The sequence below is a fragment of the Carassius carassius genome, chromosome 10 (genome assembly GCF_963082965.1).
Source record: "Carassius carassius chromosome 10, fCarCar2.1, whole genome shotgun sequence".
Lineage (NCBI taxonomy): Eukaryota > Metazoa > Chordata > Actinopteri > Cypriniformes > Cyprinidae > Carassius > Carassius carassius.
The window spans coordinates 17243914-17271451 of NC_081764.1; the positions used below are offsets into that span (position 1 = coordinate 17243914).

The 27538-nt window shown below is 38.6% G+C and overlaps 1 protein-coding gene across 17 annotated transcripts in view; it reads right to left on the reverse strand.

The window, feature by feature from the left end:
- Positions 1–27230, reverse strand: part of LOC132151906 (kinesin-like protein KIF1A) — a 53459-nt gene extending 26229 nt beyond the window's left edge. For 12 of the 17 annotated variants that reach the window (XM_059560443.1, XM_059560442.1, XM_059560441.1 and 9 more), the window contains exons 1-20: positions 27071–27230; positions 19614–19687; positions 19265–19444; positions 18900–18968; positions 18429–18607; positions 12326–12437; positions 12039–12116; positions 11629–11694; positions 11490–11507; positions 11338–11416; positions 11176–11254; positions 10673–10815; positions 9450–9488; positions 3299–3501; positions 2273–2352; positions 2107–2182; positions 845–924; positions 629–735; positions 456–536; positions 5–185 (exon numbers count right to left, since the gene is read on the reverse strand). In XM_059560443.1, the coding sequence (XP_059416426.1) occupies positions 5–185; positions 456–536; positions 629–735; positions 845–924; positions 2107–2182; positions 2273–2352; positions 3299–3501; positions 9450–9488; positions 10673–10815; positions 11176–11254; positions 11338–11416; positions 11490–11507; positions 11629–11694; positions 12039–12116; positions 12326–12437; positions 18429–18607; positions 18900–18968; positions 19265–19444; positions 19614–19687; positions 27071–27176 (2030 nt within the window). In that variant the 5' untranslated portion in view covers positions 27177–27230. The remainder of the gene's footprint in view (positions 1–4; positions 186–455; positions 537–628; positions 736–844; positions 925–2106; positions 2183–2272; positions 2353–3298; positions 3502–9449; positions 9489–10672; positions 10816–11175; positions 11255–11337; positions 11417–11489; positions 11508–11628; positions 11695–12038; positions 12117–12325; positions 12438–18428; positions 18608–18899; positions 18969–19264; positions 19445–19613; positions 19688–27070) is intronic. The other 5 variants (XM_059560446.1, XM_059560445.1, XM_059560444.1 and 2 more) reach the window with 2 other exon arrangements.
- Between the last annotated feature and the right edge of the window lie 308 nt (positions 27231–27538).

Sequence of the window (27538 nt, forward strand, 5' to 3'; positions counted from 1 at the left end):
TTACCTCTGAACCATTTCCTGTTTCATATCAATGCCTTGTTTCTCCAGGAGTTCTCTCTGAGCAAAGGCCCAGTCTACAGGCTCCATTGGCGTCTCAGCACAAGGGGTTCGTTCACGTTCCTGACGTGCCTGCTCTGGATGGTTGAAACGGAACACATGGCTCTTGCCCAGAATGATTCGGTTCCCTACAAAAGTTTGAGTCAATGCAAATAAATTAAAAAATAATAAAATAAATTACACAGACTGCTTAATTCTGCAAAGATACGCATAAAAGCATTTTGAAATGGCAAAATATTTAATCTATGATTGATTTAAATGTTAAATTATGAAAATTACTAATTAAAATAAATGTATCACATATAAATGAATTAAATAAAAATGTATCATAAAAGCTATATGATTGGCAATATATGCTTTAAAAAAGTAATGTAGAAGGAGACGAAAAAGTAACAGACCTGATCTGAGAACCGTAGGTTCTGTTACTCTCTTCCCATTGACATAAGTTTCTGCTCCCTCACAGGGCTCAAGAATGACAGCTGTAAAAAAAAAAAACAGGAAGAACAGCCATAAGGATTGTGGTATATTTGTGTACAAGTAGGTGTGTTTATGTAATGTGTCATTAAAAAACCTTCTCCCATAGGTCCAGTGGTGCTGGTGAAAGTGCAGTGTTCCTCTTTGATGAAGTGACCACTCAAAACAATGTCCTGTCTGCTGCTGGCATCTTCTCTCCCCACCCTGAGCACAGCAACATATCAAGACACCTTAGTACTACTTCTGCTGAACAGAACATATGTGTGGTTTATATGCACGATGGAGGAAAAGAGAAGCTTGGATTGGCACTAACCTGGTAATTCCATCTTTGATGTAATACAGAAGACACTCGGACATTAAAGGATCTTCATTTAGATTCACCAGGTGGGGCGTCTGTAATCAAGGCATGAATCAAGATTACAGGTTTTATATTCACTGAATGATATACCAGTGCTTGCGAGGCAGCAATTGAATAGTTTCAGATAAGTTAATGGTTCTTGGATTTGGCTAAATGCCACAGGAAGGTTGCACTGTGTCTTGTTTTCTGTCAGCTTAATACTAGAATCAATACCTTCATTCCACAGTCTAAATGTGACTATAAATAGACATAGTTGGAATGAAATGGAAACTCTGATAGTTTTTATCCATTGTGATGTGTATCTGAGTAAAAGGCTTAATGAACAAGAAAAAAGTACGGCAAGACTTTTTGATTTTGTCCATTGGGAAGTGACAGGATTGTTTACTAATTGCTAAAATGACAATTTGTAAGCAAACAAATGTAAGAATGAAGACTGTTAATAATTCAGTATACAATAAAATGACATGCATTTAGAGATTTTCATCTTTTAAAACTTCTTAGAGTATGAATAATAGGGGCAAAAGAAAAACAAGAGATGCAATTATTGACAAAAAAAAGTTTAAATGAAGTCTATGCACTAAACAGTTCAGATTCAATTATGTGTAGATGTTGCCTTGCGAGCACTTTCAAAATGTATTTAGACAACCTTTTCAAGAGGAAAATAAGATAGAAGTCAAACTATTTGACCGAAACAGCCATCTTTACACCAAGTTTTAATTTTGATATCCAAAATGCATGCGATTTAGATAGATTTAGATATCACAAATTTGAATAAGAATCCAGTCAGAAAGCCTTTTAAAAGCATCATATGGCCATGATGCTTTAGATCTGAAGTCTTCAAAGTTACTTATAAAGACCAGAAGGAATTGCAGCACATCAACATTCATATCACAGTAATGAGCAACACATCCCTAAATAAAGATCACAGGCACATTTAAAAGAGCTCTGATAGGAAAAACACACAGAGGTACATTAGAAGAGTCAAAGAGGAGAGATCAGGATGCAGTCACACACAGTATCCATGTCAACCAACCTCATTGGGAGAGAACAGCCCAACAGTGTCTATAAAAATGGGCTGAGGTTTTCTCTGCACGGACTTCCAGAAGAGGAACGTGAAGACAATCACAGGCTTATTTGGTTATTTGAACAAGCATATTAGCCTTAATATGTGGTCTACCTGTACACGGTTTCTCCCTACAGCCTTTATAATCTTTTACCTTCTTTGGTGAAAAGACTCCAACAGTTCCTCCATCCTCACGCATGGCCACTCCCATCTCAGCCAGCAGTGCTTCTCTGGGAAAACCAATGGAGGTGTTTTTCATATGTTAACTTACACATAACGGAAAACTGCTTATCAATCACATAAGGCTTCATACAACAAACCTGTCCATTCTGATGGCCTCTGTACGGCGAAGCTTCTCTTCCCAGGTTTCATTGAGTTCAGCAATAATTTTCTCCGTTTCCTAATTGGCATTGCAAACAATATCAAGTTAAAATATTCTACCAAGTCTATGGTAAGTTTTATACATTTATTAATGTGAGACTTACATCTTTAGACAATATAGTTTTTGGGTTAGTTATTCATTTCAATGGTAGGTGTTTGGTTGGTTATTGCTAATAGGTGTTTATTTCTGCAACCTTTCTCTTTTGAACCAATTTCCAGAGCCACAAATTGCATGTGATCATAAGGCTAATTCTCACTTCACCGTCAGACTCCAACCAGTAGCAACTGGAATGTTTGCCATTTTTTTTGTTCAATCCACAGTTGCTGCCTCTTACCAATATCTGCATCTGTTGCTGTGGTCAGCACTTTTTTTGCAGACTGAACATTTTCAATTGGGGGTTTTTTGGTCATGGAATATTTGAGAAGCGAGTGTAATCTGGTGATATTCAGTGTTGTGTCTGCGTCAGTTGGTACACACCAGTAAATTATCCTTCAAAGGTACAGTTATAGGCAGTGTTACATTAGTATTATTTTTATACAACTGTAGTATTTACTCATATTTTAAATTACCTTTTATTTTTACTTTGTTCATTTTCATTTCAATTTAAGTTTTAGTAGATTTGTTTGGTTATGTCATTTTATTCGTTTTTTATGTCTATAATTTTTAATAATTTTTTTCAACTTCAACTTATTCTATTTCAGTTAGTTGCCAAGCAAACATTTCTCGTTTTCATTTAAGTTAACATTTTTAATTTAATATTTATATTTTATTTAAAATGTATTTCAATGAACAAAAATAGTTTTTAATAGTTTTAGTTAACGCTGCTTGTAAGTACGAATAATAATAAAAAAAACAATGATATGACCCCTTTAATCTGAAGCTATATAAGGCAAATGTTTGTCAGATGTATATTTCAAGGATTTTCAGTCAGTTTTGTCAGGGTTTTATGCTTTATGCCAGTCACCTTGAGTCTCTCGATGGCTTCCTCGCTCCCTGGGCTGAACATGATGCGATCATGGAGGCTGCTGATGGAACCAGCCCGGCTTGACAGGGCGGAGAGAGATGGGGAGGGGCTCATCCCCGTCATAGCATTGGTCACTGTGGAGAGATCACCTCTTTGATTGACAGCTTGGCCACTATTGTTATTGTTCTTGTAATCGGATATGTCTGTCGGGGCAGGGGGAGAGAGGTGCGGGGGGTGGGAAGAGGGGCAGGAGGTGACAGACACGGAGTTCAGAGAGAAGCAGACAGGAAGAGGACAAGCAGAAGGAAGGAGAGGTAGAGAAAAGAAGACAAAGAAAGACATGCAGCTTGAAATGAATTTGAATTCAGAGACCCAGAAATTTGATTTCACATGTGAGGAGAAACGCCCAAGATACAAAGAAAAAGCAGACAGTCAAAGCCCAATAAAGGGAACAAGCTGAAATAAAATAGGAGATCTAGCGCAAGCACCCGGCAGCACAGAGACACGCCAGCCATCTCAAGCGCAAAGTAGCACTGCAGGCTTCAGCTACAGCGTTACACACGGGCCATCCAATGACAGCAACCTGAGAGCCACAGCTCAAATATTTAACAGGCATGCATGCATTGATCTGGGCTGTTATTTGACACACCAGTTTCTTATATTTGTAAGTGTATGTTGAGCAAAATGCTGTTAGTCCATTTAAGCAACTAACTGGAAATTCTTTCTTGGTCCTAAAAGAGTACTTCAGATAAAACTGAAAATTCTGTCATAATTTACTCTCCCTCATCAAACAACATTTTTTTTTCTTCCTACAATACAATGGACCTTAGTCAGTGATGAAAACGAGGCAGTATGGGACAGAAGCACAGTGTGTTAACTATACAATGGATTGCACTTTTGTTTAAAAACATACAGATTGTTTAGCTGACAATTTGTCTTTACTTCAACACCCCCCCCCCCCCCCCCCCCCATAAAATGTCTGTCCTCCAAAGCCTCGTTTTCAGCAGACTAATTCTCATACAACATATTTAGGAAAAGTTTCAGCTGTTAATATAATGAAAGTCAATGGTACCCAAAATATTCATGACCCAAAAATTATAAAACGGTACTGTAGAATGAATCCAGTTTATGATTCAGCTTGTATATTATAAGCCTTGTGAAGTGACACAATCACTTTATATGATGAACAGATCTAAATTAAGCCTTCATTTAATCTCAAGTCAAATTAAAGCACTGATTAACATTGGCATACAACGACTACCCTACATAAAATATGACACTACAACTTCAAACGTCAAGTAATGTCAAACTTTATAAGTTCTCACATTATGAGCCCTATTTTAACGATCTAAACGCAAAGTGTAAAGCGCGCCGTACAGGTGCACTCAAGGCGTGTCCAAATCCACTTTTGCTATTTTAACAACGGAAAAACAGTTGGCGCGCCCGGGCGCATGGTCTAAACGGGTTGTCCCTATTCTCTTAATGAGTAATGGGTGTTTTTTAGGCGTAACATGCAATAAACCAATCAGAGTCTCATCTTCCATTCCCTTTAAGAGCCAGTTGTGCTCGTGCCATGACGGATTTGCTATTTACACGGCAGAATTTGGCAAGCGCGAAGACAGAACGCATCTCCGAGATGAAACGGAGCTGCTCATGTGCGAGCAAATAGACAGCCTAATTCTGATACATGCGATGACTATCCATTATGACATGTAGGCATTTATATATATATATATATATTTGTATTATTATTATTATTATTATTTATTTATTTAGCCTACAAAAAAAATCTTATGCATTGCAATCCTTTAATTTTTAATATTTGGCATGTTTGTGTGCTGCTGTGTGTCCCTGTGTTTAATAAGCAGTGTGTACGCCCTTTAAATAACAAAGATAAAACACTGCGCCAGACTTTAGACCAGGTTTGAGTTGATCTATGGCGCAGTCTATTTTCAGCTCCTAAAAATAGCATTGCGCCAGCAATGCACCTGAACACACCTCTCTTTTAAACCAGCACGCCTAGGGCGCACAAATGAGTGCAAATGAATTTGCTAATTAAACGACGTGGCACTGTATGGGAAAATGCGAATGGCGCCGGACTGAAACTAGCAATCACACTTGCGCTGCGCCTTGCATCGCATTGTGCCGGGTGTATGATAAAGCCCATTGATACTATTTGATATTTGTGTTTTCGTATTATTTTATTTATTTATTTTTTAATTTGATATGACTGGTGTATAAAGGCTTAAATTTCAGTTCGATTATACATGTGATCATGTCGCTTCAGAAAACTTCATATCAGTCAAATGAAGTTTGGGACCTTGAAACCCAACTGACTTTCATTATTTAGACAAAAACAATAGAATATCTTCTCTTGTATTCTTCAGAAGAAGAAAATCATATGAGTTTGGAATGACATGAAAACGAGTAAATGATGACAGAATTTTACATTTTTGAGTGAACTATACCTTATGCATATAACCAAAGGAGTTTGGGGGCTTTTATGCCCATAGGTTTGAGATTATCCAAAAATTATACCTAAAATATTGTTAAAATATAGCTAAGAAAAATGTATAGAGAAAATATGCATTACGCAGACTTTTGCCTATATAAATGCTGTCTAGAAGGAGAATGCAATGCTATTTTAGCCAATACTTTTTATGCCCCGCCCTCAGTATCCTTAACAGTATCTATTCCCATCCCATCTCTCATAATTAACATACATTTCAGATAAGCAAATTTTGACTGTAGTACATTAACAATGAACTCATATTTCCGCTTAAAAGCCAGTGACTCTTTACTGTCGTCACTAACCAGAGAGATCGTCATTGCCGACCAAAGTAAAAGGGGAAGTCGTGGCCTAATGGTTAGAGAGTCAGACTCCCAATCGAAAGGTTGTGAGTTCGAGTCCCGGGCCGGCAGAATTGTGGGTGGGGGGAGTGCATGTACAGTTCTCTCTCCACCCTCAATACCACGACTTAGGTGCCCTTGAGCAAGGCATCGAACCCCCAACTGCTCCCCGGGCGCCGAAGCATAAATGGCTGCCCACTGCTCCGTGTGTGTGTGTGTGTGTGTGTGTGTGTGTGTGTGTGTGTGTGTGTGTGTGTGTGTGTGTGTGTGTGTGTGTGTGTGTGTGTGTGTGTGTGTGTGTGTGTGTGTTCACTGCTCTGTGTGTGTGCACTTTGGATGGGTTAAATGCAGAGCACAAATTCTGAGTATGGGTCACCATACTTGGCTGAATGTCACTTCACTTAAAACCTCCAATACCAACTCCATTATGCACTCATAAAATCCATTTGACAGTGAAACAACTTACAGCCCACATCTGAGTTACAAAACAACATTCACGACTCCTCCCACGTTTTTCATATTAAGAGACACTGTCAGCATTTCATATAATATCTACCTATCCAACCACAATAGCATATATCTCTAGCTGAACTGTTATGCTAATACCATATGAAATGTAACAGGATATAACAGGTGAATAAACCTATATTCTACAGAGAGTTTGGCTTTGTAATATCTCTGTAACCTTCGCCACAATAACATCTCTCAGCTCTGACAGTGCAGCTATGGCAACAGAGCGCTTACTCTGTGTTACTACTCCTAAGAGAGCTACAAGGCGAGTATCTGGGGTAAAATGTGAGAAGACGTGTCCCCTGGTGACAAATTAATAAACACAAAACTGAGATGGAGATTGGGGATTCAAGTGCTATTTTATGCATATAGCAGCTGATATAAGAGGATTACATAATCTACACTAAAGAAAGGCACTTCTGGTTATAGTCTCTGTTTAAAGCAGCGCTCTGAGCTAGTGCATGCTAGGCTTGAGATTAACTAAGCTTTTTGTCCCCCTCTCTACATCATTAATCTTTGTTTGAATAATGGCTGCATCACACACAAAGCAAATTTGATCAAAGATGCACCAAAAAATATTTTTCACAACTTGCCAGTGAAATGTCTTCAAGTGCAAATAATCAACCTTGTTTTAGCAAAAGCAAATTTCACTAACTTCACACAACATTACTTAGATAATTTATCCATAGAACAAATAGAATATAATTTTCAGTAATTAAAATACATTATATAAACTTTAAAATTAAATGAAAATTAGAAATGTTGATTTGGCAACTAACTGAAATAAATAAGTTTAAGTACTAAACTTACTAAGACTGAAATAAAAAACAATTAAAGCTATGAAGAATGATTGTTTCAATAAACTAAAACTAAAATAAAATAAGAAAGACACATAAAAAATCACTGAAACTTCATCTAAAATGAAAAATATAACAATAAAAGCTAATTCAAAATATGAATAAATAATATAAAAGTTATATAAATAACACTAAAATAACATTGGTGCAAACAAGAATCGGTTCTTTTTTTTTTTTGCTGTAAGCATCTACCTACAGTATAAATCATTGCTGCCAATCTGAAAATTAGTTTCTTGGTTTGGATTCCTGGGCATGATTGTATTCCCTCATCACCTACTACCAAAACCCAGAGAAAATAAATCTTGTATCAAGTCCATTTCACATATGTTTATTTTTGATTAAATAACTGATAAAAAGCACTGAATGACATCTAAATTAACTGTAAATCTAAATTATTTCACCTGACTAAATCGATTTATGACAAATTACATAGAAACATGTAACAACTGCAGGTTTTAGAGGGACATGTTTAAAAAGAGGTAAAGAGGTAAGATCCATACCACAAATTCTACCCTCCCACTCTCATCATTATAAAGGTGAGTTTTGTTACACAGGATATTAAGAAGCTTTAGGGTATGATGTCTAGCTGTTAATAAAGCTGCAGCTAGCAACAGGCTATTTTGGATAACAATTTTGGAAGGCCAATGATTTCAGCATTAAACCACAATCCTTAAGCAACACTAAACCAGTTAATTCTCAAGGTGCACTAAGCGATTTTTGCCAAACGATGATGATATTTGAAAGCACCAAAACAAACACGCCCATACCCCAACAGCACCTCGCCTCTATTTTGATAACTCCGCCCCGCACGTACGTACACAACCCTAGCAGCGACGATGGTGGAATCTGCTATAGCTGTCGGCTGCAGCATATTCAAGCAAAAGTCAACACTGAAAAGTTGGGTAAAAAAGCTAAATCAGCGTAATTCATTTGTCAAGAAGAAACAAAGCAACCTTGGCTCCTTGAGACCACTGCTGGAAACTGCTCCAATATTTACAAGTCCTACCTCTTGCCTGATCGTAACCCTCCATTTTATGTTTTGTTTCTCCAAAATGTCCTTATTTTTGCAATGTCTTGCTATCTTTAGTCACTCACTGAGTGCTATCTTTTCCCTATCATTACTAGACACGCCCCTAACTGCTGATTGGCTGTGAGTTTGTTTTGGGACTCGGTCTGATACTATGGTCAAAAGTGTTTTTTTCAAAAATCGCTTAGTGCACTTTTAAATGAAACATATAGAAAATGCTGACAGTGTGAGGACAACTGAAGAACATTACTAATATGAAAGATAAGTGGATGAGTGAAATCAGTTCATAAATGACATTTAACATTTATTCTGCTCAGCATTGCAAGCCAAAAGAGAAGGATAACAAAAAAGAACCAGTGAAAAAGAGAGAGGGAACAAACAGCCCTGCAGATCCAGACTAGATAAAGCAGCTTTCAGCTCAGAAACCACTCTAGCAACCAGGGTTAGAAAAAGCAACAACCAAAATAATTGGTAAATAATTAGACTGTATTATGTTTGTCCATTACAAATGTAACTTTCCTAATATCTACATTATTTATAATAATACAAATATTACATACAAAATAAATACCACATATAGTAATGCTTATATAATTTTGTATATTATTTATATAATGTCAAATATATAATGGTATAATTGTTACTGGCAATTACAAAAAATGGTTAATATATTTACAACTACACAGAGAAATTACAACAAAATAGTTTGATAGCCTTAACATACAAACATTTAAGGCTTTCATGGAATATGACATGAACATGGCTCTGATATGATTTTTGTGGGATTGAGAGAGTATGAATTTTCTCTCAAACCCTTGAATTGACTCTGAGGCTGCAGATTTCTGCTTTATCCATAAAAACTACAAAAGCATAGAAGAGAGAGTGAGACAGAGCCCAAAAAACACACATTTCAAACCAGCAAAATCCTCAGCTGGCCCCCGAAACGCTGAGAGAGAGAGTGACAAAGAAAAAACAAGAGTAAGAGGGAAAAAAAGATAAAATATATTCAATTGAACAGAAGGCAAGAGAAAGAGAGAGAGAAGAACGTGAGACAAATTGTTTGACATAAGAGCTAAGAGGAAATTCTGAATCTGAATTAGACGTTTGAAAGTCACTTGACACTGAATTGTACCAAACCCAGAGGGCTGGACTCCAGATCGGCTGTTCTAAGGCATTTCCACACTGGGATCACCATCGAGAGACGATAGGATGAGAAAAGAAATGAGTGATTAGAAGAAATAGAGTTAGGAATGCACAGGGAAGAGTAGAGGACCCAGTGAATCAATGTGAGTTTTTTTAAAGAATGTACATTTTAATGTGTGTGTGTGTGTGTGTGTGTGTGTGTGTGTGTGTGTGTGTGTGTGTGTGTGTGTGTGTGTGTGTATTGTGTATTTTGAATTAACTATTAATACTTCATTTTAACCATCCATGATTATATATATGCAACTGTCTTCCATCTCTTATAGAGATATAAGAGCTCTGATCCAAAACCTTGCAAGCTGTTTGCTGCCTACTACCTTCATAGGCAGCTGCCTAAAAAGGCAGCATTGGCTGTTATGAAATATCAAGAGTGATCGATTTTGAATACTTTATGTTGACAGCAACTTCACGTGGTGCACAAGTAGTGCTCAACACTGAGACTCAAACTGATGTTAACATGTTGATAAGCTAACAGTTTGATACTCTAATAAACCTAACAGTACATAGCAAACACAAATATTAACATTAAAAAATAAAAAAAATGTAACTGATTTTATTTTCCATTGAAACTTTCAGTACTGAGTGTACTATAGCTAGTATATATTTAATCAACATTTCTATTTTTCATCCACCATTTTGGATTCATTTTTTCAGTGTTTCACCTTTTCACGTTTCCTTAAAATATGGCCAAAATGAGCTTAGAAGGCAGCCTACTTAAGTTGCCTACTTTTTTTGAACAGCTGTTGCCATCTGTGATGCCTTAAAAAAGCTCTGCCTCTGCAGGCAGCTTACTAGGATTTGGAACAGAACAACAAAACATATGCAGTAACGCGTGGCTCAGTACCATAAAAACAAAAGTGGTCGCAAGCTGTATAATGAAATACTTATGATGAAATGAAGGCAGAGCAGATAAAAAGCAAATGGTCTTACTCTCGATGATGTCACCCAGGCCTTGGGCATAGAGGAGATCCTTCAGACGGGACACCTCATCTTTCAGCTCACGCACCAGACGGTTATTAGGATCTTCATTGATCACAGCATTACAACGGATCTGCTTAGCCCTGTCTGCATACCTGAATCACATACAAAGTGGAAAGATGGTAAAGAAGAATAAACAAATGGTAACATATGTGAAAATGTGTTTTAATAATGCTGCTTTCTTATGGCTGTTGCATTAGATATATACACATAGTATAATGAAAAAAACTGATTTTAGAGAGAATATTGCACACACATACACACTGACTGGTGCCCAATTACTTTGCTCAGCAGGATTACTGTACACCAGCATCTTTGAAGGGTGTTTGGGAGGCAGGTATTTTGAGAGGGTACAGGAACATTCTCATTATGTAACATACTGCTGTACCCCTCAGCTCATTAACTAGCTCATTACCAACCTCAGATAAAACTGGTGTTATATTGAGGCAGAATACCTGAGAGTGCTGAGGGTTTCATCATAGTTGATGTCGGCAGGACTGAGAGCTGCCACCATTGCGGTGCGAGAGTTGCCACCTGCAAAGATCAAAGGTCAAGTACTTCAAGAGTGACAACACATTAAAATCCTCTTTCATGTGACAGAACACCCTGATACATACCGAGGTTCTCTCTCAGTAGCCAGGTCAGTACAGAATCCCTGTAAGGAATAAAACTTTCTACTTTCTTCTTCTTTTTATTCTGTGTGGGGGAAAAAAGTAATTATTAAATAAAAAAAAAATTATATGAAATTATATTATAGATTATATTATACCTTGTTTGAGCCAGAATCCTGCAAAAATAAGTGATAAAATAAAAAACAGGCGATTAAACTGACATAAATTTAACTTTTTATGCAGAAAATAGTAAAGCATCCAACATCCTCAAGGCTCACAGCAAAACAAAACACTTACCACCTCTGCCAGAGCTGAAATTACTTTTCCCAGGGTAGTGAGTGATTTATTGATGTTTGCCCCTTCCTGGGAAGAAAAGATTAGGTAGAAAATAGAATTACAATTCCACACTCAAAAAAAATATTCATGATAGAATGAAGCTGAATACTCTCAAGCAGGAAGTATGTGGAGAGAATTAGAGGACAAATGGAGAAAGAGAAAAAGACATTTGTTGATGTTAAAAAAAGATACAGTTGATGTAGAAACTGAGGGAGTTAAATAGAGGGCATGAAAGGATAACAGACAATGGGGGAGAGGAAGAGAACTTGGACAGCTAATATATATATATATATATATATATATATATATATATATATATATATATATATATATATATATATATATATATATATATATATATATATATTCACCTTGAGCCGTGTGCCTTTGGCTCCAGTGGAATCAGCTCTCTCACTCCCGGCTAAATCCACCAGACTGATTTTGCTGACCTGCCAGAAAAGTTCAGAAGAAGTCAATAATGAACATGCTGAGAAATGGACGAGCCCATATCACCTTTCACATCAAAAAACTCCCAATGTCAAACGTCATCCAATAAAGCCCTGTATAAGGGTGGGAGACAAGTGGCCTAACCTCTCGCTCTAAACAGAGCTGTTTATTGTGACTGACAGGGTCAGTTATATGCAACAGCAGCATGTACCTTTTCTGAAGTGTTGTCTGTCTCTGAGTCACAACGCTTCTGGGTGAAGATGATGTTGAAGACAGCGTGTGAACGGCTGCTGGTCTCATTCATGTTAGTGGCAGCTACTGTCCTGGATAACAGAATTTCACCATTCAGAAATGTATTTCATATTGAGTTCTCAGACTCCAATCTATTTGAGGAAGTGCTGTGTATTTAGAGTTTTCTCAGATCTCTTTAAATCACATTACAGCATTTGCACTAACTTCTACTTCTGTGAATCATCTGATCCCTGATCCTGAACTGAAGTTTAACGATTTAACAATGGTTTGTATTTAGATTCAAGTTCTAAAGTATGGTATTGTTCAAACATTTGGGGGCAGGACAATTTTTGTTATAAATACTGTCATTCAGTAAGGATTAATTAAATTGATCAAAAGTGACAGTAAAGACTTTGTCACAGTGTCTGGGTTGTGTCCCTGGGTTTCCACTAGATGTCCCCCTTTCTCACGGTGTCTGTCACCTTATCACTTCCTGTTCCCTTATTTGGTCACCTTCCTCCTTGTTAGTAATTGATTGTTCCCCACCTGTCTCCTGTTCCCTCATTATCCTTCTGTGTATTTATACCCGGTCTGTCTGAGTCTGTGTTACGGAGTCCTTGTTTAATGTTGAGGTTATTTCATGTCCGTCGCCTTGCCTTGCCTTGCCTTGCCTTGCCTTGCCTTGCCTTGCCTTGCCTTGCCTTGCCTTGCCTTGCCTTGCCTTGCCTTGCCTTGCCTTGCCTTGTCCTCGTGTCTTGTATATTTGGATATTCTGGTTTTGACCCTGCCTGGACTGTTTACCCCTTTGGATTACCCTTTAAATAAATATCATACCCGCACTTGGTTCTATCTCCGTGCCTCATTGGATCCCTGCCGTGACAGAAGGACTCCGTCACACTAGGAACCAGCGGTATGTCATTTTTCCGTTCCCCAGCCAAGATGGCGGAGCGGCGAACCAAGTACCTTCGGTTGATCGCCCTCCGCCAAGAGGGCAATGAAGTGGGTGCCCTGGCTCAGGTGTTCTGGTCCCTGGCCGAGGGCATGGGCTACAACGATGCGGCCCTCAAGGACTATTTCAATGGCGGGCTGGATGATCCAGTGTCTCATGAGAAGATGGCGCAGTTAGAGACACTGGAATTCTGGGAATTCGTGCGCTACCTGCAGCATCGGCTTCGGTGGGATGCCCCAGCCACTTCGGTCTCTTCCGGCGGGGTGGTCGTCAGCCCAGCACCACTGCCCAGGATGGCAACCAGCCAAGCGCCACAACCCAAGATGGCCACCAGTCCAGCACCACTGCCCAGGATGGCTAACAGCCAAGCGCCACAGCACAAGATGGCCGCTAACCCAACGCCAATGCCCAAATTGGCCACTTTTCCAGCGCCACAGCCCAAGATGGCCGCCAGCCCAGCGCCAATGCCCAAATTGGCCACCGGTTCAGCGCCACAGCCCAAATTGGCCACCGGTCCAGCACCACAGCACAAGGTGGCCGCTAACCCAGCGCCAATGCCCAAATTGGCCACCGTTCCAGCACCACAGCCCAAGATGGCCGCCAGCCCAGCGCCAATGCCCAAATTGGCCACCGGTTCAGCTCCACAACCCAAGATGGCCGTCAGCCTAGCGCCACAGCACCAGATGGCTGTCAGCCTAGCGCCACAGCACAAGATGGCCGTCAGTCCAGCGCCACAGCACAAGATGGCCGCTAACCCAGCGCCAATGCCCAGATTGGCCACCGGTCCAGCGCCACAGTACAGGATGGCCGCCAGCCCAGCGCCAATGCCCAAATTGGCCACCGGTTCAGCGCCACAGTACAAGATGGCCGCCAGCCCAGCACCACAGTACAAGAGGGCCGCCTGTCCAGAGTCATGGCCCAAGATGGCTGCTTGCCCAGCGTCGTTGCACAGGATGAGAGTCTCAGTTGACCCTCCGGAGTCGAGTCAGGTGCCAGTTGACCCTCCGGAGTCGAGTCAGGTGCCAGTTGACCCTCCGGAGTCGAGTCAGGTGCCAGTTGACCCTCCGGAGTCAAGTCAGGTGCCAGTTGACCCTCCGGAGTCGAGTCAGGTGCCAGTGAACTCTCCGGAGTCGAGTCAGGTGCCAGTGAACTCTCCGGAGTCGAGTCAGGTGCCAGTGAACTCTCCGGAGTCGAGTCAGGTGCCAGTGAACTCTCCGGAGTCGAGTCAGGTGCCAGTGAACTCTCCGGAGTCGAGTCAGGTGCCAGTGAACTCTCCGGAGTCGAGTCAGGTGCCAGTGAACTCTCCGGAGTCGAGTCAGGTGCCAGTGAACTCTCCAGAGTCGAGTCAGGTGCCAGTGAACTCTCCAGAGTCGAGTCAGGTGCCAGTGAACTCTCCAGAGTCGAGTCAGGTGCCAGTGAACTCTCCCGAGTCGAGTCAGGTGCCAGTGAACTCTCCAGAGTCAGGGCTAGTCACCGCTGATCCTCCAGAGTCAGGGCTAGACACCGCTGATCCTCCAGAGTCAGGGCTAGTCACCGCCGATCCTCCAGAGTCAGGGCTAGTCACCGCCGATCCTCCAGAGTCAGGGCTAGTCACCGCCGATCCTCCAGAGTCAGGGCTAGTCACCGCCGATCCTCCAGAGTCAGAGCTAGTCACCGCCGATCCTCCAGAGTCAGGGCTAGTCACCGCCGATCCTCCAGAGTCAGGGCTAGTCACCGCCGATCCTCCAGAGTCAGGGCTAGTCACCGCCGATCCTCCAGAGTCAGGGCTAGTCACCGCCGATCCTCCAGAGTCAGGGCTAGTCACCGCCGATCCTCCAGAGTCAGGGCTAGTCACCGCCGATCCTCCAGAGTCAGGGCTAGTCACCGCCGATCCTCCAGAGTCAGGGCTAGTCACCGCCGATCCTCCAGAGTCAGGGCTAGTCACCGCCGATCCTCCAGAGTCAGGGCTAGTCACCGCCGATCCTCCAGAGTCAGGGCTAGTCACCGCCGATCCTCCAGAGTCAGGGCTAGTCACCGCCGATCCTCCAGAGTCAGGGCTAGTCACCGCGGATCCTCCTGAGTCAGGGCTAGTCACCGCGGATCCTCCTGAGTCAGGGCTAGTCACCGCGGATCCTCCTGAGTCAGGGCTAGTCACCGCGGATCCTCCAGAGACTAGGCTGGTCACCGTTGACCTTTCAGAGTCAAGTCAAGTCACCGGTGATCTTCAAGGACTGAGTCAAGTCACCGGTGATCTTCAAGGACTGAGTCAAGTCACCGGTGGTCTTCAAGGACTGAGTCAAGTCACCGGTGGTCTTCAAGGACTGAGTCAAGTCACCGGTGGTCTTCAAGGACTGAGTCAAGTCACCGGTGGTCTTCAAGGACTGAGTCAAGTCACCGGTGGTCTTCAAGGACTGAGTCAAGTCACCTCTGATCTTCATGAACAAAGACAAGTCACCTCTGATCTTCATGAACAAAGGCAAGTCACCTCTGATCTTCATGAACAAAGGCAAGTCACCATTGATCTTCATGAGCAAATGCAAGTCACCAATGATCTTCATGAGCAGTGTCAGGCCAGCACCAATCTTCTGGAGTCCAGTAAGGACACCAGGGGATTACCAGAGTTTCGTTGTCCCATTGATCCAGCCGCACGGAGGTCTGCTCCGCCTTGGGGGGCTCTGGTCCTGACCACATTGCTGTGGTGGTCTTCTGCTCCGCCCTGGGGGCCTTCCGCCCTGACCACACGGTTGTGGGGGTCTTCCGCTCCGCCCTGGAGGACTCTGGCTTCGTCCACAAGGACGTGGTGGTCTTCTGCTCCGCCCTGGGGGGCTTCCGTCCTGACCACACGGTTGTGGTGGTCTTCTGCTCCGCCCTGGGAGGCTTCCGCCCTGACCACACGGTTGTGGTGGTCCTCTGCTCCGCCCTGGGGGACTCCAGTCTCCACCACACGGACGGTGTGGTCTTCTGCCCCGCCCTGGAGGGGCTTCATGTTGTTTTTTGTTTTTGTGTTCACTCCTGTCCCTGTTCCTCTCTGTGAGCCTGGCCCTCCGTCCCTCCCCCTGAACCTCCTCCGGTCCTCCTCCCTCCTGGTCTCTCTGTTTTGTGTCTACACTTCTGGTATCTGTTCCCCATGATTTTTTTTTTCTGCCCCTCCTTCCCTCCCCCTGAGCCTCCACCTGTCCGCCTCCCTCCTGGTCTCTGTTTTGTGTCTGTCGTGGAGCGTCTGGGAGCCGCTCCGTAGAGGGGGGGTACTGTCACAGTGTCTGGGTTGTGTCCCTGGGTTTCCACTAGATGTCCCCCTTTCTCACGGTGTCTGTCACCTTATCACTTCCTGTTCCCTTATTTGGTCACCTTCCTCCTTGTTAGTAATTGATTGTTCCCCACCTGTCTCCTGTTCCCTCATTATCCTTCTGTGTATTTATACCCGGTCTGTCTGAGTCTGTGTTACGGAGTCCTTGTTTAATGTTGAGGTTATTTCATGTCCGTCATCTTGCCTTGCCTTGCCTTGCCTTGCCTTGCCTTGCCTTGTCCTCGTGTCTTGTATATTTGGATATTCTGGTTTTGACCCTGCCTGGACTGTTTACCCCTTTGGATTACCCTTTAAATAAATATCATACCCGCACTTGGTTCTATCTCCGTGCCTCATTGGATCCCTGCCGTGACAGACTTACCCTGTTATCAAAAGGTTTTTTTTTTTTATAAATGATTTTTTTAACTTTCTAAATTCATCAGAAAATCCTGAAATCAAAATTTCCACAAAATATATGAAGTAGAAAAACTGTTTTCATGTTATTTTGTTACTTGATGCTGGAGTGATGGCTATTGGAAATTCAGTGTTGCCATCACAGGAAAAAAACATTTTAAAACACATAGAAAGAAGAATGAACAATGGAAAATGTTTATTTTAAAATTGTAAGACTATTTTTACTGTATTTTTGGTCATGATGTCTTAGTGAGCATTTGGGGATTCTTTCAAAAACATTTTAAAAAAAGTCTTACCAACCCCCAAATTTTGTATGGTAGTTCATATTCATCAGATCCAGCTAAAATTAAAAATTGACCTCAAGACTACACAGTACATTACCTTTTATTTTTTTTGGCTACAAATTTTAGACCTCCTAATTATTTATTCCATTAATTAGCTGCTGTCTGTTAACATAACTTACATAACAGGCTAAATGTATAGTGTAGGAGGGAAGTGTAGTGTATTGGCAGGGGTGCAGCTCAACACCTCGGAGATTAGAGAACCATTGACTGACGCTAACACAATGCCTCGTGGAATTAAATGGTCCATTTGTTTCCATGATGATAAGCCCAAATAATAAGTAAATATTTGTTTGTATTTTTCTCTCAATGTGGTCATGAAGACCTTTAAAAAACAAATGTGACCAGGACTGTACTGAGGAGTGAGACTAATTGTCTGTGCAGCGAAAGGCTATTATTATTTCTAGAAGCCAGAATAGAATAGAATAGAATAGAAGAAGGGACAGAACAGAACAGAACACTTTCAAATTGTGCCAGAATTACTGTAATTACAAAATAGCAGCTCTGAGATTCTACTCTGAGCTGATTATGTCCTTAGACTCATAAATGATTTGTTTCTATGACAACCCTCAAAATCTAGAGAAATCCATGTACGGCTTAGAAGACAGTATATCATTTAATGACTAGATTAAATCACTTCTATGTGGTCTTGCTAAATGTTTAAATATAAAGAGGCTACAATAAAATGGCTTCCTGAACAGAATTCAAAAATGAGTTTAGGTCAGGTGACTGTCTTTAGTTGTTTTTATGGCAGAAACCACTTAGGCTTCATTGCATCATGACAGTGAAATCAGTCCAATTTAATCAAATAAAATTCTAAAAGTTTTTTGATAATTAGAAAGTTCAAAAGAACAGTATTTATTTACATTTCTCATTTTAGTTTTTAAAATATAAAACAGGTCTTCACTGTCACTTTTAATCAGTTTAAGGTGTCCAGGCTTAAAAAAATATTAATGTCTTTTAAACAAAAATCTTTCTGACCCAAGCTTTTGAAAAGTAGATGAATAGTTTTTAACTGTTGGAAAATTGTAATTACAGTCATATAGACATGATTTGAACACTCCATAACAATAGAATAGAATAGAATAGAATAGAATAGAATAGAATAGAATACCTAGCCTTATTCCCTGAGTCCATCAGGTCTTGAATGTCATTATATGATGTGACGGCCAGTTTGGACAGATCCTCTACATACGGGCCCAGTAATGGGTGCTCTCGCACACGCAGATTTCCTTTGTTTTTTGGGTTCAGAAGATCTCGTACTCTTTCACAGTAAATCTCCATATAACTGACCTGAATGGATGAAAATAATAGACTGTTAAATGCAAATAAACTTACTCTGATTGAGAATTAAAACAAAAATATCATATACAAAATGTACAATGAATTTATATATATATATATATATATATATATATATATATATATATATATATATGTAGGGAGAGAGAGAGAGAGAGAGAGATTTTATCACGGTAACTGTGATAATAGGGCCAAGATTCATCAAATATGCAATACGTGTTGCTTTGTAATTAAGCTGCACAAAGATTTGAAATAGAAAAAAAAGGGCTCGGCCAAATCTTACCTCCACAGAATAGGACATGTTGTTATCAGTATTATTGTCATTAATCTTGGTGAAAAGGTCTTCACACAGCTGATGGTTAGGATGGAGGTGAGAAGAGGAAAGAAACAGACATAATAGAGAGTTTAATAAGTGAACATCGTACTGTCTACTACTCAGCTATGTCATTTAACTCTGTTTGAACTGATCTTGTTCACACTGCCTCTGAATAGATTTTCCTGTTTATACAGCAATGCCAATGTGACCGGAGTGACAGATACACAAAAAGGCCACTTTTGCAGCCGAAACTTGGCATATAAGTGCTTAAATTTACATTTAGAAATGCTTTTTTATTCTTCATATTTGCTTATTCATGCATCTTTTTTTACCAGTGGAATGATCCCCTCCTGGTCCTTCTCCTGTTTGCCCATCATGGTATAAGATTTACCGGCCCCAGTCTGGCCGTATGCAAAAATACAGACGTTGTAGCCCTCAAAGGCATGAAGTAACATTTCCTCTCCAATGTCTCTGTACACCTGCTGCTGGGAGGCATAGTTGATGTCTTCTGGCTGTGGATAGATAAAGTAAAATATATATGATCGTTGATCATTTGAAGGCATTTCTTCTCTCATCTTTTATTGTAAATGCAACATGTTTGGTGTAGTTCACTGCAAGCAACGCTGATTTTTCTAAATTTCATTTCATTTTAATGTCTTTTTTGAAGTAGTTCTGACTTACTGAGGTGTGTGACCAATAGGAGTAATCAAAATTGAAGCTTTTGGTTTCTTTGGGTGCTTTGGGGTTGATGATGGCTGAAAGGCAAGAAAAAGAATGGCAGAGAATGAGTAAGGTTAATAAAATATGTTTGAGAACCTGAGTGGACATCTAATACTACACAGTCAATAAGCACTGAGTCACTGTAGTTTGTCTAAATGGGGACAGGAATCACACCAGACAGCAATTACATTCATTTGAATATGGTAATGGGTGTAAATGAAAATGACCTACTAAGTGGGCATCTTCACAGGAACATAGTCAAAGTAAATACTGTTTAGAGTACATTAACTATATAACTACATGAATATAAAACAAAAATGATAGTCCTTTCTTAAACCATATATAATACAGTATAAAAGTTTGGGGAAATTATTTAAATGTTTTAAAAGTCTTTTAAACACACACACACACACACACACACACACACACACACAAAACAGTAATATTGTGAAATTTTATTAGAGCTTAAAATAACTTTTCTATTTTAATAAATTTTAACATGTAATTCTTATGATGGCAAAGCTGAATTTTCAGCAGCCATATCTGAAGTCTTTAGTGTCACATGATTCTTTAAAAATCATTCTAATATGCTGATTTGATGCTCAAGAAACTTTTCTTATCATTATCAATGTTTAAAACAGTTGTGCGTTTTTTTGTTTTGTTTGTTTTTTGTACTTTTTTAGGAAAATTTATATAAAAAATTCTGGATTCAGAAGTAGAAATAGAGCATATTTGTAACATAACAAATGCCTTTACTGTCCCCTTTGATCAATGTAATGTGTCCTTTCATAAAATATATAAGTATAAAAAAGAATTACTGACCCCAAACTCTTCAATGGTCATGTATACCGTATACAGTAATCTGTAATTCAAACCTAAATTAAACCTTAATACAACCCTCAAAATTTTCTAAAATATTTTTGCTTTGAACAATTTAAATCAAGCTAAAATGTTATGATGTAAAATTAATAAAAATCATACAAAATGTAATAAGAAATATACAAAATGTGCACAAAATGTGCATGATTTGGAGACATCGTAAATAATGCTAAATATCTCTCTGGACATTAATTAATAATACAGTAGAAGTGAATAAAATAAAGTTGGAGATAGGGGTAGTGGACACACACTGGAAGTATTGTAACAGGAAAGAAATGAGCAGCCCTGTAAATACTGTGTTGTGATTGACAGGTTTAAATGAACTCACTCTTCCAAAAATTTCCTTTAAAAGCCAATTTTACCAACAAAGAGGTTTCTTTGCACCATACTCCACAAAAAGCATAAACATACAGTATGTAATTAACACAGATAAAATACTCTGCACTTGAGAAAACCTGATTTATCCCACTTAAAATCAGCATAAAATGAATGCAAACCCATTATATAAGAAAAATGCACTGCCAAAAACTCTCTGCATCATGGAAGAAACAATTTAAATGGACTTGGATCTTATGAAAACATGAAGGACAATTGTACAATTTTCATCTACTTACAGAGCAATAAACAGTCTCTGGAATCATGTACATGCATTTAAACTGTCTTTATAGTCACTTCCTAATGCTTATTAGTAGCTCAGAGCATCATTAATGGAAAGTCTTCCATCAGTCTTACTCACAGTCAGCCCACACGAAACCACAGACGCTACAGTCAGGAGTCTGACAGGCAGCATGAGCTCTGACAGAACATACTGTCTCTGTCATGAAATACTGTCATATGTGGATGTGGAAGACCCAAACCAAAACCGCAAGTAAGTTTGAAATATTCTTAATTAACCATGAAGAAAAAAGCCACAATGGCCATGAAAAGGACATTTGAAGTACACATATTATCAGTATATGGTTGAGCAACCATTACTGGACTGAGAAATTGAATTTAGTCAACCAGTGATGAGGAAAGCTTTTCTGAACACACATGCACACACACACAGACACACACACAGGGCATTTTCACATACATAACTAACACAAACAGACAACAAAAAGCAATAAGATAAATGTGATGAATTAATTTTCCTCCAATCCACACAGCATGTTCTGATCTCATAAAGGGTGATTCAAGAAAGACCTTCAGAGAGTCAATAGGTTGTAAAGGATTTTCTGCACTAAGCAAACACTTATCTTGGTTTTCCAGGGAAATGTAGTCAATGAACAGAAAGCATTTTATTACATGCTGTAGTTCACTGATCTATGTATTTCATTTAATGCACAGTGCAATATGAACTAAATTGGGAATTGTCTAAAGTGATCACAATAAGCTGATAATCCTATTATTAAAAAATACTAATAAATATATGTTTTTCTTTGTGTGTGACATTGCTGCTGCATAGAATACTAATTTGGCCTAATTAACAATCCCATAATTTAGCTCTTTGGCTGCTAAATGATTGGTTAACCCCCAAAATTACAAGTCTTTTTCTCACCCTCATGTTGTTACAAATTAAAACACTTACTCAGATAAAAACACTTCCATTTGCAGCAGTTAACAGCTTACTGAAGAGGAAGATTATTTTTCAATGATTTAAATTTCAGTTGCTTTAAACTTAAAATACAACATTGAGAAAAGTGATGTGCACTGTTAAGATACTTTGCCACTACTTACTGTGTGAAAAAAGTGACTGCAAAATTTCTCCTTTTGTTGACGACTGAAGCAAGTCATATGGGTTTGAAGTAATTGGTGACAGAAAAACAAATGAATTGATTTAAAACTAATTTCATGTAAACAAATGGATTTATTTTCTCCAAAAAGCAAGCTTGCAGGATACTATTTTGTTCTTTAATAATGTAGGACTGTTTCAATTTTAAATGCTGGGGAAAATGTGATTTGAGCACTTTATAATTTTAATAGGCTACTGACTCTTAGTGCCAATATCACAAGATACTGTCACAAGAAAATGTTTCTGAACTTCATAGATGCAACATCACAGTTTCAGATACAACATAAAACATATTTATGAATCTTTCTGTACCTCTCTTCCTTTTACACACACACACACACACACACACGCACAGAGAGAGAGAGAGAGAGCTGCCAAGTAACAGAAGGACATCATGTCATTGCACAATCCCTCGTGTAAATCCCTGTTCTACTTTTCATCTATATCATTCAAGCAAAGCTTGTCTTAAAAAAAAAAAAATCTATTCATCTGCTAACTAAAGCAAACATAGTAAAATTTACCTTAAAATATATAAAAATCTACTAATGTCTTATAAAAACTGCTTAAAATATTATTAACCAATTATTTGGTTTTCTCATTCAACTCTCGTATATTGTAGCTCCAGTTGGAATTATCAAAAAATCACTCTTTGGGCATGTGAATTTGAACATCACATACATTAAGCAACATCCTGCGGCCATGTTATATAACACAGGAAGCCCAATTCTAAAATAGTCAACCATACTTAAGGAGTCGGAGTGAAATAATTAATTCACTTGTGTCACTAAAAGGGACAGACCACTCTACCCAGTCTATATATCTGTGTTTAACTGTCTCTAGGGCAGTTCAGTACTGGCTGTACATCAGAGTATATGAGTTATAATAATAGCACCTCATAGCCCAGGGGACATCATGCGTCATCGGTGTGTAGAAGCACTGCCATGTTACTTCCACTCTTGTTGCAAGAGTGTATTTGTATGTGTGTGTGCCAAATAGTCAGCCAGCTGAAGGAGGAGGAATGCTTTAAAAAGGAAATAAAATGTTTATGCACCTGTTAAATTTTTTTTATAATACTGTAATTAATAAATAATTAACTGTAAAATAAATGTCAAATTAAAATAAGTTTGAGATTGCCAAGTTCATTGTGTACTTTAATTAATTTTGATAGGTTTAATAGGTTTGGATTCCTATACTGTCTATATATATGTGATCAGGGGAGGATCATTTAGCACATTCATCAAGATGTCAATAAATTATCTTAAACTCTTAGCTAAAGTATCTCCAAAATTATTCCATAATCATACATCAAATGGATAATTTGGTATCTCTTCTAAATGGACATATTTCACATGCATAATTACCACAGTATCACTGAGTACATCACACAGAATTTACAGCAGCACTGAAACCAATGAATTCCCATGTCAGTGAAGACTTTTTGCTGTTCAAAACCATAAGACATTAGTTTTCTCAACGGGACCAGAGTTAAAATCTTCTGTGGCTTGGAAATGAGACAATTTCCTACAAAAAGGAAACTCTTTTATAAGAACTTGTGTGAGCAGCCCAATGGTGTCTCAGTGATAGCAGGGTGGCTTAAACCAGTCAGAGCTGTCAATCACTCAGCTTTCCACCATTCTACAGCTCTGTGAGAACTCTGCTATTGACCCATCTCAAGCTGGCAGCGGTGACAAAGCAGCCAGCATGGAGCACAAAAGACACTCTCTGGGCTCAGACTCCCACTAACAACCAGTTATTTACACCTTCAGATTGAGACTGGGGCTGGCCTCTCTCTAAATAACTGCTGACTAGAAAGGCTCTTTCATGTTATCATCGACCCTCTTGCCATACACCAAGTCTACTTTTCAAAGTAGCAAAGGAGAGCAATCTACAAAACAATTCAAAAAGATGAGTTTGCATGTGTGTTTATGCATATTTGCACATTTTTAACCTCTGCGATTCTAGTTAAGTGCCCTACAGAATGCATTCACAAAAACATAACTCCACAAAAACAATAAAAGAAGGCCAAACATGTTAATGTGAAGAATAATCCTCAATTATCTAAGAGAGTTAATGGACATAATATCATCTGACAAACTGGAATGTACTCATTAAATATATTTTTTTTTCAAGATCTTATTTTTTACATAATATCTGTTATGAAATATTAATCAAAATTGTCTTAATTAGGCACTGCCAGTTGTGTATTTGAAAGCACTTTAAAATTTTAAACTTAGCAATGTGTCAAGAAGATGTGTTAATGTCTGCAAGTATACAGAATTCATTTGTAAATGGTTAGAATAATGTTGAATATTTTTTTGACAGAGTGAGAAGTGAACTTCATGTCTTGTGCAAAAATGTCAAATAGACCAGCCTGGACTCATTAGTATCACAGATTTTCATGGATATTAATGCTTATACACACATATTTGTATGTTTGGATATATGCTGAAACATAATACTGACAATATGGGGGAAAAAGGTAACACTATATTTTAAAATGTCCCTGTTACACTTGTTACATGTACTGTCCTTAATATGGTAATAACAGTTTGTGTGTGTGTGTGTGTGTGTGTGTGTGTGTGTGTGTGTGTGTGTGTGTCTGTTATAATAAAGTAATTGACAAATAAATATACAGTTACAATTTTAGTTACAATATTATATTGCATACTGTAGATATTTTTCCATTACCGCTTAAGTTAATGGCAGATGTGATTTTAAACATATTGTAAGAACAGTGATGTTTATCTCTATTAAAGGTCTGACAGAAAGCTGACTTGCACAATCCATTTACAATGACAGTAAGTATTTTTACTGCTTTTGATGGTTCCTTTCAATATTATTCAAGGTTTAGTCTTGAGCCATTACAACAAAAGAACTGAGAGTATTAGGCTTTTATCCTCACTGTTATCACTCTACAAACAATGTCATATTTACACTATGCACCACTAGCTCAGTGCCCTAACAACAACAAAAAAAAAATTATTCTGCAACATGGCTTACAGATTTGCCAGACCCAATCCATCTCCTTCGAAAAACCCGGGACCTAAGTTGTACAACAATACTGTGGTATAATATTACATGTGCTATCATTAGGACCCTTTTGTATGTGCACCTTGTTTTTACAAATAGACAAAGGTATAAAAATGGCAAATGGCTTTTTACTGCAGTTTCTTTGACCCATTCTAGTTTATGAATATTATATGTAAACATCAACACTCTACCAAAAACTACCTCAGATACAAAGACGACAGTGGACACATTATTTTCTAAAGCAACACAAGGTGGAAGGGAGGAAGCTAAATTAGGCCAAACTCTAAATATTTCACAAGCTCTCATCCATTATTGAGCAATGGTTTCGCCCAGCCGGGCAGATTAGAAATCAAATCTCTCTCCAGTCAACCACCAGTTCCCTCCAATTCTTCGAGCACATTCACACGCTAAGACAACAACTCGACAACAAAATATGGTCTTCTCGTGACCATTTAGTATATAACTTCATATTTTAATTGGAGACCATGCAAGCATACACACACAAACAAACAACAACAACAACAAAACATATATTTTACTTCGTCTAACCACTTAAGATGTCTTGATTTTATGTTCCTTTATAACACAACATCACTGACAAAGAAAATGATGCCTCCTCATTAGTTCCTTTGAAAATGACCACTCACCTTACCAGCTAAACAAGTGGTTGCATGACAACTGTCAAAAACAGCAAACCAAAATCACTAGTAATTACAGCTGTAAAGCTTGTTGACATTGTTGCTTGTCAGTTGTGATGAGTTCATTGCATCATCCCTCTATTTTTCTTTGTTTTAATAATTTCTCATTTATAATTATAACAACTTTTTGTTGTGCGATATATTGCCCCAGAAATAAATCAGATAAAATATATTATTGTAATTTTAAGACCATTTTATGCCACTGAATATGTAATCATTATATAACAGCATAATAATGCAAGAAGGCTACACACTTTCAAATTAAATTTTTTAAGAATATTTAAATCATGGAAACTAAGCCAAAATATTAGATACCTTAAAAAAAAAACCTTGAATAAATAACAAATAAACATTTTCTACAAAACGTGCAAAGTAACGAGTAGAAAAAAAAGAAAAATTCCCAATTTCAATCTACAGATATTCCCTGACCAACTTTTCTTTGTAAATTAAGGGTGCACTGTATTGCACAAAGGCACAGATCCCTAAACAAGACCATATCTGCAGATGAAACTTTGTTTGTAAAAGCATTTTTTTAATTTGAACTAGTACCAACTACACACATGCTCGACAAGCAGCAAAAGACACCTGTGCAAGTGGAATGCAAAAAACATGGTGACATTAATTTTTATGTAAATATAATGGGCAATACATTGCTTCACCAAAAATGATTGAGGTCACATACATATATTGTGCGATAAGTTGATATATTGTGTCAGGCCTACTCTCTCTTTCTGTAGCCACATTAGATTAATGGCCGACTATGAAATTAATGTCGGATCAAATTTACTGGTGAGTTTATTCGCCCACAGTTCACGGATTAGTTAACTATTGTCCTGCATATCATCTCAAAATGGCTTCCTTATGAAAGCTGTGGAAATGAGGCCCATAAACACACAACACATGCATGCAAAAACAACATTAAGACACTCAATAAAGGTCATGCTCTATAAACTTGAGTGTTTTGAGTATTCTTAGTGATTTAACTGCTGGATGTTCCGGATGGAATCACTGCGGATCAGGTGCAGTTGCGTACTTACTGGTTGTGTTTCCTGACATCTGGATGATGCACTTGGACTCTTTACTGGTCTCACGAGAGTTAAAGGGACGGACTCTCACCGCCACCTTCACCGAGGCCCCTGCCATGGTGCCTCTGCGTGTGTGCTGAAACCACTCCTTTAAAAGTCCAGGTCACTGCTCACACCTGCATACAGAGAAATTAACATAACAACACTGATTTCAATAAACAGAAAACTGAAAGATATATAATATAATATAATATAATATAATATAATATAATATAATATAATATAATATAATATAATATAATATAATATAATATAATACAATATAATATAATATAATATAATATAATATAATATAATATAATATAATATAATATAATATAGGTTTACTATTATTATTATATTTATAATGGATTGTAGTTATATTATGAAATACATACACATTACAATAATTACACATTTACACAAACTGCTTACTAATTG